This window comes from Emiliania huxleyi, assembly GCF_000372725.1.
Source record: "Emiliania huxleyi CCMP1516 chromosome Unknown EMIHUscaffold_162, whole genome shotgun sequence".
NCBI lineage: Eukaryota > Haptophyta > Isochrysidales > Noelaerhabdaceae > Emiliania > Emiliania huxleyi.
The window spans coordinates 40372-55421 of NW_005200960.1; the positions used below are offsets into that span (position 1 = coordinate 40372).

The following is a 15050-nucleotide window of genomic DNA, read 5'->3' on the forward strand; positions in this document are numbered from 1 at the left end:
CGTGCGCGACGCCCACGAGCTTGGTCAGCGTGTCCACGACCAGCTTGCACCCCGCCGCCCCGCCCGCCGCTTGTGCGCCAGCCAGGTCCGCGAGTGTCGCCGAAAAGAGCTGCAGCAGCGGCTCCTGGAAGAGCTCGAGGACGTACTTGATCTCCTTGTAGAGCTCGTCGCTCTTGAACTCGTGCCGGTACCGCTGGAAGATCGAGTGCCCGATCTGCAGCAGCGCCGTCCCCTTCTTGAAGTCCTTTGGCGCCACGCCGAGCGCCGCGCCGGTCTGCTGCACGAGTGCGGGGAGCAGCGCCTGCCAGCGCTCGGGGAAGTCGTGCGAGGCGATGATCGAGATGGCCTCGGAGAGCTGCGCCTGGATCGACTCGGGTACCACGAGGAAGAGCGAGAGCAGGTTGTCGCGCACCTGCTGCTTGACGTCTTCGCCGATTGTCACCTCCGAGGCCTCCGCATCCCAGTGCCGCTTGCACATGTTCTTGAAGAAGACCGCGGCGGCCTGCTTGAGGTGCGGCGGCTGGCCGTCGGCGGTGAGCAGGGTGAGCACGCTGGTGGCAGCGGAGGGCGACTTCTTGAACTGCTCCAGCCACGCCTCGGCTGCGAACGGCAGCAGGCGGCGCGTGAGCGCGCGGGGAGGGGGAGAGGGGAGGTGCGCTCGAGCGCGCCCTGTTTGCGCGCATTCGCGTCCGGATTGACCGTCTGCGCGAGGCAGCTGGACAGCTGAGCTGGGTCGGCCATTCTGTCGCGCTTGAGCAGTGTGGCGCGCGGCGCGCTGGAAGAAAATTTACGTCGCCGGGAAGAAAATTCGTTGTGAAGAGCTGGGGCGCGCCACCCAAGAACCTCGGTGTGCGGATCGGCAACGGCGCGACGCGTCGATTGACGATCTATGCTTTTGACCCATCAGCCTCCCAACATGTGATATTAGTCAAAGAACTCGCTTCACGGCGGTCCGCACGTGAGTCCCGCGGCGGCGCGGCGGACGAGAGGCAATGCCTCTCCACACTCCTCGGGAGCACACACACGGACATGAAGCGCGCACGCGGCCCAATGGCCGTGCACGAGCAACAGCGCGAGCGCCGCCAACCGCACCGACACTTTTGACCGCGTGCCGCACTTCCCGAATCCCTTCACACCCCACTGTCGCGCAATGTGCCGGCTCGTGTGCGGCTTCTGCCACGCCCACTCGAAAGCGAGCGCATCGCTCTTCGAGGAGAAGCCACGCACAACGAGCAGAATGCGCCACGGCCGTCCCGCGGCGGGCGCGCCACCTCCCGAGAGCTCGCCGTTGTGCTGGCGCAGTCGTCGGACGGGGTCGGGACTCGCGCCGACGTAAGTCCTCCGACCGCTCTCGTCTCGCAGGAAGTAGACGCGCCACGCCGATTCCTACTCCTCCTCCTCCTCCTCCTCAGCCTCGTCGTCGACGAGCGCGTTGCCGTCCCGCTCGTCCTCCTCGTCGCTGTCTCCGTCCTCCGCGTCGAGATCCACCTCGGTGACAGTCGGCGAGGGTGCCAGTCGAGGCGGTTTGGGAGGCGATGGGAACCACCCAGAGGCTGTCTTGGTGATGCTCTTCGGGCCGTGCGGGCCGGGGAAGAGGAGGTCCGAGTACTCGACGTTGTCGAAGTGGGTCTTGACGTAGTCCTTGACGTCGTGACGTGCGAGGGCGGGAGCAGGCCCTTCTTCTTCGTCTCAAACTGCGTGGACGACCTGGCGAGCGTGAACTCGAGTGGCTTGACGGCTGGGTTGTCCATGGGCGAGACGTCGAGGTAGGGGTTGAGCCGCTTTGCTCAATGAGAGCCAGCAATGCGGGCGCCACGCTCAATGAGCCTTCTCGGTTTACCGAGGCCGTGCTCTTCGAGCCGCACGGCGTGGAAGTCGTGCGAGGGCTATGTGTACGGCGACCGTCACTCTGCATCGCCCGCCACCGCAGCTCCTCCGCCCTCTCTGCCTTTGCCACTCTCGCATCGTAGTCGTCGCCATCCGGCCGAACCCACACGCCTCGCAGGTAGTCCCAGTCGCATGGAACGCCAGAGACGGTCGGGGCTCTGGCTCGGGGCCTGGGAGTGCCGCCGGCAGCACGCACAGCGTTCAATGCTTGGCGCCGCTCCGTCCGTGCCGACGACATTATGAAGGAGGCAGGTGGCCAATAGCGCCATCGTTACGAAATGTAGCCTTTCCGGGAGGTCTGCAAGCTGTCTTGGGTGGTAAGGCGCGTGCAGGGTGGACCCCGTCCTCCCCCCATCCCTCGTTTGGGTTTGGTCTTCGTTCTTTCTTTCTTTCGAAATCTTCACGGACCGCGTTGGTGTCCAGTCCGAGCCTGACTGTTGTTCATCTTTCTACATACATACATTCACGGGCGAGAAACTGAGCTTGGCCCCGCTCGACAGAAGACTACTCGAGTATCACCCCCGGGGGTGATCAATCAAGCGCGCTGAAGCGTGAAGGGGTGATCGGGGTGTTCATAGGGGTGACGGTGATCATGTCGAGTTTGGCGGGAAGCCGTCGCGGCCCGCCCGGCGCTGCTTGCAGCACCATGGCGATGGCGCTAAGTAAGAGGTTCCTCTTTTTCCGCGTGAGGTGCGAGGGTGCGGTTTCACAAGTGCAATGCCTGACTTATGGCGGCCAATGATCGTCCCGCCGGCTGGTTCATGCCTGTGGAGTCTGAGGCGTGACGTCCATTTCGATGACAAAATCATCGGCTCCAAGGTTGAAGCCGGGGACTGCCGCAAAGGGTCCGGTGGTAGCCTCCTGTCTGCTGGAACAATGGTGACGCGGACGGCGGAGAGCACTCCTTGAACCGGCAGCTCCAGTCATTGTGCCCGTCCGGCTCACGGTCCTGCACCGAACTGTCGGAGTCGCTCGGGTAGATGTTGGTTGTTGCCTGTCGAGTCCCATTGATGCACGACCGTGCCGAAACCGCAGTAGGCTTAGGTGCCCGATCTGGTATGCCTTTGTGCCTTTGAGGGCTCGCGGGCCTCTCGGCACCCCCTTGTCGGCCCTTGGCTTGCGTGGTTTCGGGGCGTCTCCTCGTTGCTGCCCCTCTCTACGCCGCTCGTCTCGTGCGCCGATGAGCTCTCGCGCCATGGCTGCGAGGCTGTCCCCGTGGCACAGCCTCCCCTCTCGACACGAGGGCGAGCATCCGAGCCGCACCACCTTGGCGTTGCCGCGGCCGTTCAGCGCAGCCCGCATCGCCGCGACGGCGTTCTTCCCCGTCCTAGCTTCGTCAGAGCGTCGAGGGGCGATCTCCTGCGAGAAGGGCCGCCCGTTGCGGTTGGCCTGTCTGATGAGCGCTGGCGTGGATCTAGTGTCCCGCACGGCTGAGGCGGGAACAGTGCGCAGTCGGAGCCACGTGTCGAATGCCTCGCATACCTGGTCGCGCAGCGCCTCGTCGGTGCCTCTCTTCCCCATGGGGAATGGGTTGCCGAGCCCGGTGCCTCTCATGATGTTGACTGGCAAGGGGCGCGGGACTATGTCCACTCCCGTGTCGCGCGTCTCCGCTCGTCGGCTTCCAGCATCCAGCAGTAGTTTGAATACCGCGCCGCTGAAGAGAGGTGCACGCGATCAAACTCTCCGCTCTCGAGCACCTCTGCCGGCGGACCCTCCTTGATCATCTTTCGCCAGGACGGGTTCGGGTACCACATCGAGCGCAGCGCGTCCTTGAGCCGACGGCGAGAGAGATGCCACGAGGGGTCGCGGTGGCGTCCATCGCCAGGCTCCCCTAGCTCAACCGACGACCCTCGTGCCTCGGGATCGACGGCCGATCGTCATGCGCTCACACGGAAGCAGCGTGGGCTCCCGAACCAGCCGAGGACGAGCACACGCTTGGCGGACAGTGCTGGCGCGGCGACGACCATTGCGGGAAGAGGCGCTTGCTCCTCGAGGCATGAACACCGTGACCCATGACCACCGACAATGCAGTAAACTCAGAGGGGGGGGGGGGGGGTCCCTCACACCCTTGCCGTGCCAGCTGCATCTCGCGAAGAACCAGAGACTGGCGGGGAGGCTGCGGAGGAGGGGGGAGGGGTGACCGGGGGTCAGGCGGTGGGGAGAAGCGCCTCCGGGCGACGCAGCCACTTCCAACCTGTCCAGACCGAGCTTGCCAAAGGCCCAGAGCAGCGCCAGCTGTGAGTACAAGCCAACCTATGGTGGGGTAAGGGCCAGGCTAACCCTCGAGACTCCACGTTTAGGTACAGGAGCCGGCACGGCACTCAAAGTGCAAGGCGTGCGTGTGCGCGCGCGTGTGTGTGCCGACCTGCGACTCGACGCACCCTGTGTTGAGCGTGTCGATGACGGCGCGGTCGGGGTAGGTTTGCTGGTGGTGGTGCTTGTGCACCCACTTGTAGAGGACGGGCACCTGGGCACGGGGCAGCCGGGCGAAGAGTGCCGGCGGAGGGGGGCAGGCGGCGGGAGCGAGGGAGGGGGGGGGGGGGCCTCGTGCATCCTCCGGTGCCACCAGTAGTAGACGAACTCGTACGTGATGAAGTAGAGCGGCAGGTACATGGCCAGCTCAGGCAGCTGCGCAGAGGAGGCGAGCTCGTGTGGCAGTGGCGAGGGCAAACAGCAACAAGCGAACGACATGCGAGCCACACAAGACACGACGTGTCGTAGGGAACGGCCCTCCCTTGGCGCGGCAAACCCGAGATTACCCGAGATTACCCGAGATTACCCGAGATTACCCGAGATGACAACCGAGATGGCCCTCCCTTGGCGCGGCACACACCGTCTCTGTGAGGAGAAGGAGCGGCTTCTCGGGGTAGATGCCGCAGGCCGGCGCGTCAAAGTCGAGCCTGGCGGTACTCTCGGGTGTAATCTCGGGCAATCTGGTGTGTAATCTCGGTCTCGGCCACTCACGGCAAATTCTAGCCTGGCGGCTCGCTTGGCGAGTCAAGAGGTGCGGGGACTTAATGGTGGGCGTGCGAGTGTGCGTGGCACCCCCAGCTGCGCAGGAGCGTGACGAAGTGGTAGAAGAGGCCGGGCAGGCAGAGCGAGTTGAGAGCAATGTACGAGAGGTCGACCGCGGTGAGGGCGTGCTGCGGCATGAGCCGCTTGGTGGTGCGATAGGGGACCTGGATTGGAGGGCGAGGGCGAGGGTGGGTGAGGGTGAGGGTGAGGGTGAGGGCGACCGCTGGAGTTCGGCACCTTCAACGGCTCGCTCGCGCCCTCGGCGTCCGCCTTAGACTGCGCCTATTGTTTGCGGCGGGAGGTGCGCGTCGTGCCATGGGATGGGAGGAGAGTCGAGGGCCGAGAGAGGGGCGGGCACCGCGGGCACGATTCCAGGCATGGCGAAGCTAACTCCAACGCTCATGGCGTACAGGTATGCCCAGAGCAGAGCGACCTGCAGGTCCGGTTGCGGGAGCGGCCCAACGCCCACGTCTTGCAGGCGCTGGGAGAGGTAGGCCGCATCCGCGCCAGCCTGTGTCCAATCGGTAAAGTGGTGCTGCAGCAGCAGCGTCAAACCGCCTGCCGCCCACGAGAGTGCGATCGGCCCAGCCTCCAAGTGGGAGGGCGTGCTCCTGGCGGGCCTCGAGCGCTTGTGCTCTCGGCTGGCCTCGGGCTCGACTGGTGTGCTCACGACCGGCACCGGATCCGCAGTAGTCATGTGCGAACGGCAGCGCGCCGTCGGGGCCGCACGGCTGCAGCTCACATGGACCACCGGTAAGCTCTGGGAGCACAAGCGAGTGGCGGCGCGCTGCCCACGCACAAACCCAAAAGTTGGCGGTGCTAGGATGAGGCCCGTTGCGAAACGCTGGAGCGCAAACAACAGCACGATGGAGCATAGCACCATCGGAGCTAATGAAACCCACGGTCGTGAGAGCTCAGTGAGACTGTGAGTGGCATGGCGGGCTGCGCTCTCCTCTGCGTGCTGGCCGTCTTTGCCATGCAGGCGCTCGCCGTGCAGGCGATCTCGCCGAGCGTGGGCAGTTCGGCGAAGCACCCAAAGCCGATTCGAAGGGCCCTTCGGGTGCGCCGGGCGTCGTCTCGGCCAGTGTGCTGCGGCCGCCACTCAGGCATGCGGATGTGCGCTGACGTCGAAGGCGCGCTCGCGGTCGAGCGGGTCTACGTCCGACTGGACGGTGTGGCGGCGGCCGAATTGGCCAACGCGGCCGCGGCTGCTGGCGAGCAGCAGCTTTGGCCCGCGCAAGCATGGGAGGCTGGCGCCGGCGCTGCGATGTTGGTCATCTCTCCCGCGAGGCGCGTCGTCGTGCTGAACGACTCCTCGCCCGCCGCTGCCGCCGGCCTCCGGCTCCTCGACGTTCTGGTTGCGGTCGACGGCGAGCGTACTCCCTCTCTCTCCAAAGCGCGCTCTCTCTCTGCCGCCGGTGCTGGTGCCTGCCAACGGCAGCCGCGACATCATGTTCACTTGCACATAGGCTGCCCACCTGCTCGCCCGAGGCTCGCCTCCGAAGCTGGTGTGCGTGCTCCGGCCGGTGGAGCGGGCGAGTGAGCAGCCGCCACCGCGAGGCCCTGCCGCCGAGGCAGAGGACCTCCAACGTCTCTCGGATCGTGTCTGGAAGCTCGCCCACCTCGGGGCAGCCGCCCTCCCCGCTGCCCCTCTCGGCGAGGGGGAGACGGACCCGGAGCTGCGGCGGGTCGCGAAGATGGCAGATTGGGCAAAAGAGGCCGATTTCGCGGTCGTCAAGCGCGGCGCTGCTGCTGGCATCGTCGTCGTGATCCAAGTCCTCGTCTGGGCCGCTGTTTTTTTGGCCGCCTGAGCCTTCAACACCTAGTAGTGATCGTCACGTAGCATCCGTACGCAATGCGAGGGTAGAGGACAACGTGTGTCTCTTGCCCGTCGAGTCGCCAGGCGTCTCCGTTCGGGAGAATGCCTCGGTTTCTTGGAGCACTTGGAGTTCGTGGAGCACTTTGACTTTCTTTTGTAGTGCAACTCTCTCTGTCTGTGCAAATTTCTCTCTCATTTATCAACATCGAAGGCTTGCTCAAAAGGGTGCATACACATGAGAAAATTGGGCACCGAGTCGAGCACACATGAGAATGTTGATTGCGTTTCGTTCGGCTTGGCTTCGACTCGTTGGCCCAACATCTTCATGCCGGGGCACCCTTTGCTCTTCTGTGCGCTTCCGCTCACCTTTGCGGTGCAATACGTGGTGTGCGCGTTCATTCTTTCACCGCCAGTCCCTTCGCGAGTCTGCCTTTGCGCTGGAGGCGAGGTTCCACCGCAGCGCTGCGCCTCGACGTGCTCACGCCGCTTGCCGTCAGATGGAGCTTGCGGGCGGCCAGGGTGGAATGCTTGGAATCAGCGCGGGCAGGCTGGTGATGTTGAAGACGCGCACCCAGGGAGGGACGGGGGCGAGGCGAACTGCGTCGGATCGCGCACTGGCTGGTGGTGGAGACGCCCACCCCCGACGCTGGCTCTCGTCTGCTTGCTCGCCGCCTGCCTAGTCATCAGCCTCGCCATACGCGCGGAGGACAGGGAGGCGTTCAATGGGCACGCGGCTGAGGCGCTCTGGACCGCATTCATTCAGGTCCAGGTCGTCGTACAAGGGCAAACGCACCTCTTCGATGTCAGCGCTCAGACAAGCGGTCTCGAGCTGAGACGCTTGTGTACAAAACGCTCCTCGATCCCCGCTGGTGCGCTTGGCGGCCTCTACCATCAGTCGCGGCTATTGGAAGACGACGCCCCGCTGGCATCCTACGGTGTGCGCGCAGGAAGCACCATCGAAGTCAAAGCACGGTTGCGCGGCGGCGCGCCCGGCCCACCGGCCACCTCCCGGTACGCCTCCCCGAACCGGGCGGAAGAGGGTCACTTCCTCCACACCTTTCCGGTCGACGTCTTGCCGACCATCATTGACCCCGTCACCCAAGTGCCGATTCTGGACTCAATCTCAATTTCCATCCGACATGCCAATGCGGGACGCCCCGCGCAGGCTCAGGCGCAGGCGCAGGCGCAGGCTACACTTGACGAGGCGGAGGCGGCGGAGCGGGAGCACGAACGCAACCGCCTTGCGTTGGACATCAGTGCCACTGAGCGCGCGGCCTTGATCCGGGCGCGGCTGGCAGCCCGCCACTCGCCCGAACACAAGCTCCCTCTGGCAAAAGACCCGGCAGGCACCGCCCTGCCTGAGGACTCCGGCCCGCCAGCGGAGGAGCACGTCGCTCCTCCTCGTGCACCCCCACAACCGAACATCGTCCTCGGCGCCAACGACGGGAGGATGTACTCTGAGGAGCTCCGCATCGCGCATGAGATTGCCCGCACCCGCTGCCGGCTGCGCGACGCGGGGCTCTGACGCACCGAACCCGCGCTGTGGACGGGGCGGTGGGACGCAATCGTTCGGGTGTGCGGGGTGCCATGGCCCAAGGCATGGCACTGCACCGCTTCGTCCCCTCCCACCGCAGAGCCATTGTACAGAGGGAGGCATATTGTACAGCCATTGTATAGAGGGGTGGGAGAAGGACTCCCTTGTCTAGTGTTGTGAGATAGTTGTCGCAAAATTCTCGAGCCTGTCTGCTGTAGTTGAAAATACTTCTTTTACAGCCGCCGTGTGGGCGCGCAAACGCACATGAACATGAACATGAGTGGTCTGCACCTCACCATCCCTCTCGCCAGCCTCGCCCTGTGTACCTTCCTGTCGGGCGTCCTAGCGGGCCGGCCATGGCTCGTGGCCTCGCGTGAGCGCACCTTGCGCGTCATCGTGCCGGCGTGCATGCTCGCAGCTACGGCCATTGCGCACGCAAGCGTCGGCGAAGTGTGCTCTGTCGCGACCCACGCGGGCGCGACGGGTGCCGAGCGAGGGTTCGACGGGACGTCGACCCCGGCAGCAATCTTCGGCGCCCTCTTCATTCAGGGCGTGGTGCAGGTGTTCACCGCACAGAGCGAGCAGGCGAAGCAGTCGATGGCGATGGTCACAGTTTGGCTGGTGACGTGCCTCTTCTACCTGCGGCAGTGGCTCGCGCCGCCGTGCGCGCTGGCGGTGCGCTGGGAGCACGGCGGGGGCCTCGTGCCGACGCAGTACGCCCTGTGGAGTACGTCCATGAGTGGCCAGGTCGCCACCCCGCACGGGCTATCTCGGGCAATCTCGGGCAATCTCGGGTAGTCTCTCGGGCAATCTCGGGCAATCTCGGGTAGTCTCTCGGGCAGTCTCGGGTAGTCTCTCGGGCAGTCTCGGGTAGTCTCGGATGATCTCGCGCGCTGAACGGTCAGGTCGTCACCCTGCACGCGCTCGAGAGGCGCGAGGCAGCAAAGAGGTCGCCGGCCAGCGCCGCTGAGGCCGGCACATCGCCCGGCGTCGCGGGCGGCGCACAGCGTCAGTGCTGTGCCGCGCTGCTCTGTGTGCAGAGCATGCTCTGGTGCGGCGCCACGGCGGACGCGCTGCTCTCTGCGCCCCTCGCGCTCACTGCGTCTCTGCTCGCCGCTTCGTTTGCTAGCTTCTACCTGCTGCTGCACTGTGGCGCGCACGCCGCACGACGCGGAGTGCGCAAGTGCACGGCACCCTCCTCACGCCCCCCCCCCCCCACCCACCCACGCCCAGGCATACGCGCGCCGCTCGCCGCCTGCCGCCGCCACGCCGCCGACACCGCCACGGGGAAGCGGCTGCGGGGCGTGCAGACGTATCTGCTCACGACATGGCACGCGTTTCCGCTCGTCTGGCTCCTCGACAACAGCGGCGCCCTCGGCGCCTCGCTCACGCGTGACGCCTACCTCGCCTCGGATGTGGCTGCGAAGCTGCTGCCAATCTCTCTCTACCTCGCCGTCGCGAGTCGATAGAGCGTCCGAGACTTCCGAGAGCCGCGACGCCCCGCCGCGAAGCGCGATCGTGCGTGCGCTGGCTCCCAGGAGAGAGCAGCGCCGCAGTGCGCCGCAGCACAGCGTCGGATTAGACTCTCGTACACGAATGACAACTCAAAAAAGAAAAACACGGGCATCGGTGACGCTCTTCGCGCCCTCCCCCCCCCCCCCTCTGACGGTCCTGACCAGCCCAGGCCCAGCCTCTCTCTCCTCTAACTATTGCCATATATATTGATATTGATCGCCTCTCTAACTATTGGAGCAATATATTCAATATTTATCGTCGTCCTTATGACGAGATCGCGAAGGATCTCGGCGGCGCGCAATGATATGCTTGGTTTGAGAGATGGGCCCAGGTAGGAGGCTCCACGCCACCTGACTCGCGTCGTGCCACCTGACTCTCGCCTGGAGAGGCCTCTTAGCCGAGGCACACGTGGCAATCGCCACGTGCGCCAACAGGGATTTCGGCCATTTTAGAGCCTTTTGCACAAAAATGCAGGTGGCTTCAGCCACTTGCTCCATGAGCAAAACAGTGCAAAAAGCACCTGGAGCAGATGGCTTACGCCGCCTGTGGACATGGGCAAAACAGTGCAAAAAGCACCTGGAGCAGATGGCTTACGCCGCCTGTGGACATGGGCAAAACAGTGCAAAAAGCACCTGGAGCAGACGGCTTACGCCGCCTGTGGCCATGGGCAAAACAGTGCAAAAAGCACCTGGAGTAGATTCCAAACGCCGCCTGTGGCCATGTGAAGCGCTCGGGTGGCGCCAAGGGCTTCGGCCCCCTCCAAGCCACCTGCCCCGCCCCCCTCGCCACACGTGGAGGGCTGGAGCACGTGCGCCACCTGGGCCTGGGCAGGTGGCAACAGGTGGCTTCAGCCCCCTCCAAGCCACCTGCCCCCCCTCCCTCGCCACACGAGGAGGGCTGGAGCACGTGCGCCACCTGGGCCTGGGCAGGTGGCTCCAGGTGGCTTCGGCCCCTCCAAGCCACCTGCCCCGCCCCCCTCGCCACACGTGGAGGGCTGGAGCACGTGCGCCACCTGGGCCTGATGGGTGGGCAGGTGGCGCCAGGTGGCTTCGGCCCCTCCAAGCCACCTGCATGCCCCCCCTCGCCACACCTGGAGGGCCGGAGCACGTGCGCCACCTGGCGCAAGTTTGAATTCGGAAACGGAAAATCCGAGCCACGGAAGGGCTGGCCTGCCAAACGCGAGCCTCCCCGCTCCTCCCCGCGCTGCAAACTGGGACTGTGGGGTGTGTGAAAGAGGGCCTGCGGCGGTCATCGGCGGCTACAATCAATGTCCGGCGTCGACATAAGCCTGGGGCTTCAACCCGGCCCGCGCGGGCGTTTGGTGTGGCTGCAAACGCCGCAGGAGCCGGTGGCTGCGCTGCTCACGCGCCGTTGCTGCCGACGCTGAGCAGTCTGACTCGCCAATGAGAAGACTGCCCGATAATACGCCATCACTCGATCCCCGATAAACCAGGCCATGCAGAGCTTTGTCGGCCTCGCCGACGTCGTGTGCTGGCTGCGCGGTAGAGTTGCGAGAGTGGATTGTGGAGGCGCGGCGGGGGCGGCTCGTGGTGCCGAGGCGGTGTATAGTACATTCCTATTCAAAAGAACACGCACGATGAAATTCCCGAAGTGACGCCCAGGTGGCGCACGTGCTCCAGCCCTCCAGGTGTGGCGAGGGGGGGCATGCAGGTGGCTTAGAGGGGCCGAAGCCACCTGGAGCCACCTGCCCGGGCCCAGGTGGCGCACGTGCTCCAGCCCTCCAGGCAGGTGTGGCGAGGGGGGCAGGTGGCTTGGAGGGGGGCGAAGCCACCTGGCGCCACCCGAGCGGTCACATGGCCACAGGCGGCGTTTGGAATCTACTCCAGGTGCTTTTTGCACTGTTTTGCCCATGGCCACAGGCGGCGTAAGCCATCTGCTCCAGGTGCTTTTTGCACTGTTTTGCCCATGTCCACAGGCGGCGTAAGCCATCTGCTCCAGGTGCTTTTTGCACTGTTTTGTCCATGTCCACAGGCGGCGTAAGCCATCTGCTCCAGGTGCTTTTTGGACTGTTTTGCTCATGGAGCAAGTGGCTAAAGCCACCTGCATTTTGTGCAAAAACCTGCAAAGGACTCGTGGAGGCACGTGGCGCTTTCCGCGTGTGTCTCGTGCAAAATCCGGCATTTTGTGGCTTTCAGGTGGCACGACGCGATTCAGGTGGCGTGGAGCCTCCTACCTGGGCCCATCTATGCTTGGTTTTCTTGAATGACTCTTCTCACAGGCACAGGCCTCAGGCGCGCGCGCCGCGCGCCGCGCGCGCGTGCTAGCACTAACACACAGAGGTAGCCCTGAGAGGCAGCCGAAAGAGAGAAAGAAAGCAGGCAGGTGGGTAACGGGGCACAATGAGGAGGGGGAAAGGGTCCCGGAGGGAGGGCCATGAGCGAGGCTCGACTTAACGAGAATAAGAGAGAGAGGCAGCGCAACGCCCCGGCGCCCCACGCACCGCGCGACCCGCAGGGGCGACGTGGAGAACGGCACAGACCGCCAGTCGTCATCACTTCAGCGATCGGAGCAGGGCCTTGGAAGAAGAAGTCAGGACGCTAGTCAAGACGGTAAATCGTTTTCGCACGCTGTCATTCAGAGAGAGATTTGTCATTCAGCGCCGCGCTCCACGCGTCCAGCAATGCATAGTCAGGACAAGTGATGCCACAAGCGGACTGGCGTCGTGGACGTGTAAAAACATTTTTGTGTGCGTATTTTATTAAACTTCTTTTCTGGGCTAACGAACCCCTGCCACATTGTGAAGTGGGCAGAAAGAAGGTGTGAACAGACAGGCGGATCGAGTGTGAAGAGACGCCATGTCATCGGACCCCAAACCCGTCGGCGGCCAGTGGCACAAGGCCGCGCGCGGGGAGTTGTCCCCCCCCAAGGGCGCGAGCGAGGAGACGCTCGTGCCTCAGCTGTTCACGGCATCAGTGCCGGACCCGCGTACCGTGCAGCCGGGACCGCAGCTCACCTCTTCCGACTATCCGGGGCCGGCTCTGACCTTTGACCTACCTTGATTGAGTGCCCCGGCCGAAGTTAAGAAACCACGGCGTGGGGTGGGTGAGGGGTGTGGAAAGGCTTAGAAACGGCGGCGTGCCCAAATCCTGTTTTTTTATGCCCGCAACCCACTGTAGGGGTCAGCAACCACGTCGAAGTCCAGCAAACGACGGCACCTGCGCAAACTCGGGCTGGCGGCGACGCCACCTGCGCCGCCGCCCGAGGCGTCGGTTCCTGCCACCGCGTCCGCCTCTGCCGCCGACAAGCCGAGCCGGACCATTCGCCGGCGAGCGCTCAAGCAGCGGGCTGCGCAGGCGAAGCGGGCGGCGGCGGAGAAGCCCAAGCCCAAGCCCAAGCCGAGGCGGGCCGAGTCCAGCCGGTCGGGCAGCCTCCCCGTGCTTCACGAGGACCAGCACGTCATCGCCGTCGACAAGCCCGCGGGAATGCTGAGCCACGCGTCGGAGGGCGACTCGAGCGCGAGCCTCGTCGATGCCCTCGCCGGCCGGCAGGTCGTCGCTGGCCACTCGCCTCTCTCGGAGGAGATGCTGATGCCGCGACTCGCGCCGACCGGCGAGCCCGACTCGCACATCCCGCGCTGCGTCGTCCACCGGCTTGACCGAGGCACGTCCGGCGCGCTGCTGCTCGCAAAGACGCCGCAGGCCGAGGCCGCCCTGGGCGCGGCCTTCCGCTCCCGCACCACGGCCAAGCGGTACATCGCCCTCCTCTCCGGCCGCCCGAACCCGCCTCGGCCGGTCGGCGGAGCGTCTGCGCGGGAGAGGCCGGAGGCGGAGGGAGGAGGGATCGCAGTCGAGGCGCCGCTCGGGCGCGACGCGGCGAGGCCGGGTCGCTCTGTGGTGGACGCGGCTGGCGGCAAGCCCGCGTCGTCCGTCTTTCGACTGCACGCCTACTGCGCGGAGCGGCGAGTCGCCCTCGTCTCCGTCGACCTCCTCACAGGCGGCCCTCCCCCTTCCCCCGCGCACGCACCCTCCCTCTCCCTCCGCCGCCTCCGCCGGCAGCAGCGCGCGCCCTCGGCCCCGCAGGGCGGCTGCACCAGATCCGGGCGCACGCAGCCTTCCTAGCGGCGCCCGTCGCCGCCGACGATGCGTACGACGAGGCGGGCGGGCCAGCCTTCCGCGCAAGCCTGGGCGTGCTCGCCGGAGTCCGGCGCGGCCGGCCGCTGCTGCACGCGTGGTCGATGAGCGTCCCACACCCCGCGCCCGCTGCGCCGCCGCTGCAGGTGCGCGCCCCGCTGCCGCCAGACATGGCGGCGCTGGTCGAGAGGCTCTGGCCGGAGCTCGGGCTCGACCCGGCGGCGTGGCCGCAGCTGTCGCTGTCGCAGCTTGAGACTTTGGAGGCTCGTGCCATGTGAATGCGGAAAACCGGAATGCTGTCGTGTGTCGACGGGGGCAGAGACGCTTGGAGAGACTACCTCCTGTTCTAAAACAAACCAGAGCAAAATAAAAACCTCGGGCGCCGCGAACCCCCGCGAGCGCCACTGAGACCACACACTCCCCAAGGCGTCGAGACACACATATTAGTTATTATTAATACACTGTATATACCACCTTCTTACGTGTATATACAGCAGACGCACACGCACCGCATGAAGATGATGTGTCTTGACTCAGACTCAGTCGACCGCCTCCGGCTTGACCTCCTGCTTGACTGCGGTCGGCTCGCTGGGCGGCGCGTCCTCGCCGGGCAGCTCCTCCCCGCCCGCCTCGCAGTGGCGCAGCGTCTCGCGGAGCGTCTTGACGTCGTTCTTGTAAACCTTTCCGTGCTTCACCAGGAGCACGTGCAGCGCGTACTTGATCTCGTCCGGCACCTTCGCGTTGAGGTGCTCGTACGTCTGATCGCGCGTCGCGGCCTTTGGCACCCAGTTCAGCGCGAGCGCGATCTTCCACACGTGGGTGTCGACGGGGAAGTCGAACCGCTTGAGGCAAAACATGAGGACGCAGGAGATGGTCTTCGCGCCGACGCCCTTGTACGAGCCGAGCACGCGCTTCACCGCCTCGTCGGACGCCTCGCGCAGGTGCTCGAGCGAGCACTCCCCTCGCTCGTCATGCAGGAGCTGGAGGATGGCCTGCACCCGCGCAGTCTTTGTCTCGGCGAGGCCGCAGCTCTTGATCACCGCCTCGATGGCCGCCGGCGGGGACGTGCGGACCATCTCCCACGTCGGGAAGGCCTGCTTGAGGGCGGCGAAGCTGCGGTGCGACTGGACGTCCGTCGTGTTCTGCGACAGGATCGTACCGACGAGGGCGTCGAGCACGAGGTGTCGCG

General features: G+C 65.3%; 7 protein-coding genes across 7 annotated transcripts in view; 4 read left to right on the forward strand and 3 right to left on the reverse strand.

Moving 5' to 3' along the window:
• Positions 1 to 274: 274 nt before the first annotated feature.
• EMIHUDRAFT_71897 (hypothetical protein) lies at positions 275 to 589 on the reverse strand (the record flags this gene model as incomplete). The annotated part of the gene is made up of 1 exon (XM_005785217.1): positions 275 to 589. A coding segment is annotated over one exon (315 nt), but the record flags the coding sequence as incomplete, so codon positions are not given.
• A 3175-nt stretch (positions 590 to 3764) lies between these two features.
• Positions 3765 to 5785, reverse strand: EMIHUDRAFT_230210 (hypothetical protein; the record flags this gene model as incomplete). The annotated part of the gene is made up of 9 exons (XM_005785218.1): positions 3765 to 3875; positions 4075 to 4140; positions 4253 to 4354; positions 4465 to 4515; positions 4721 to 4787; positions 4933 to 5030; positions 5140 to 5184; positions 5261 to 5491; positions 5645 to 5785. 9 exons carry the CDS (start codon positions 5783 to 5785, stop codon positions 3765 to 3767), a joined length of 912 nt encoding a protein of 303 aa, XP_005785275.1.
• Positions 5786 to 5809: 24 nt separating this feature from the next.
• EMIHUDRAFT_441710 (hypothetical protein) lies at positions 5810 to 6902 on the forward strand. Its single transcript, XM_005785219.1, has 2 exons — positions 5810 to 6298; positions 6372 to 6902. The coding sequence occupies exons 1-2, from the start codon at positions 5837 to 5839 to the stop codon at positions 6711 to 6713; spliced, it is 804 nt and encodes a 267-aa protein (XP_005785276.1). The 5' UTR covers positions 5810 to 5836; the 3' UTR covers positions 6714 to 6902.
• Positions 6903 to 7028: 126 nt separating this feature from the next.
• On the forward strand, positions 7029 to 8468 carry EMIHUDRAFT_441712 (hypothetical protein). The gene is given in 2 exon segments (XM_005785220.1): positions 7029 to 7921; positions 7934 to 8468. The coding sequence occupies 2 exon segments, from the start codon at positions 7047 to 7049 to the stop codon at positions 8244 to 8246; spliced, it is 1188 nt and encodes a 395-aa protein (XP_005785277.1). The 5' UTR covers positions 7029 to 7046; the 3' UTR covers positions 8247 to 8468.
• A 36-nt stretch (positions 8469 to 8504) lies between these two features.
• Positions 8505 to 9861, forward strand: EMIHUDRAFT_467877 (hypothetical protein). The gene is made up of 3 exons (XM_005785221.1): positions 8505 to 9002; positions 9161 to 9407; positions 9489 to 9861. Exons 1-3 carry the CDS (start codon positions 8520 to 8522, stop codon positions 9722 to 9724), a joined length of 966 nt encoding a protein of 321 aa, XP_005785278.1. The 5' UTR covers positions 8505 to 8519; the 3' UTR covers positions 9725 to 9861.
• A 2725-nt stretch (positions 9862 to 12586) lies between these two features.
• Positions 12587 to 14139, forward strand: EMIHUDRAFT_230216 (hypothetical protein; the record flags this gene model as incomplete). The annotated part of the gene is made up of 3 exons (XM_005785222.1): positions 12587 to 12703; positions 12908 to 13657; positions 13885 to 14139. 3 exons carry the CDS (start codon positions 12587 to 12589, stop codon positions 14137 to 14139), a joined length of 1122 nt encoding a protein of 373 aa, XP_005785279.1.
• Positions 14140 to 14400: 261 nt separating this feature from the next.
• Positions 14401 to 15050, reverse strand: part of EMIHUDRAFT_230217 (hypothetical protein) — a gene marked incomplete at both ends in the record, with an annotated part of 1725 nt that continues 1075 nt past the window's right edge. The window contains one exon of the mRNA XM_005785223.1: positions 14401 to 15003. Within this exon, the coding sequence (XP_005785280.1) occupies positions 14401 to 15003 (603 nt within the window). The remainder of the gene's footprint in view (positions 15004 to 15050) is intronic.

Excerpts from the sequence above, each read along its gene's own strand:
- EMIHUDRAFT_441710 (XM_005785219.1), top strand. The coding sequence starts at position 5,837 with ATGGCGGGCTGCGCTCTCCTCTGCGTGCTGGCCGTCTTTGCCATGCAG. Across the intron at positions 6,299-6,371 it reads GTACTCCCTCTCTCTCCAAA|GCTGCCCACCTGCTCGCCCG; the intron begins GCGCGCTCTCTC and ends ACTTGCACATAG.
- EMIHUDRAFT_441712 (XM_005785220.1), top strand. The coding sequence starts at position 7,047 with ATGCCGGGGCACCCTTTGCTCTTCTGTGCGCTTCCGCTCACCTTTGCG.
- EMIHUDRAFT_467877 (XM_005785221.1), top strand. The coding sequence starts at position 8,520 with ATGAACATGAACATGAGTGGTCTGCACCTCACCATCCCTCTCGCCAGC. Across the intron at positions 9,003-9,160 it reads GTACGTCCATGAGTGGCCAG|GTCGTCACCCTGCACGCGCT; the intron begins GTCGCCACCCCG and ends CTGAACGGTCAG. Across the intron at positions 9,408-9,488 it reads CTACCTGCTGCTGCACTGTG|GCATACGCGCGCCGCTCGCC; the intron begins GCGCGCACGCCG and ends ACCCACGCCCAG.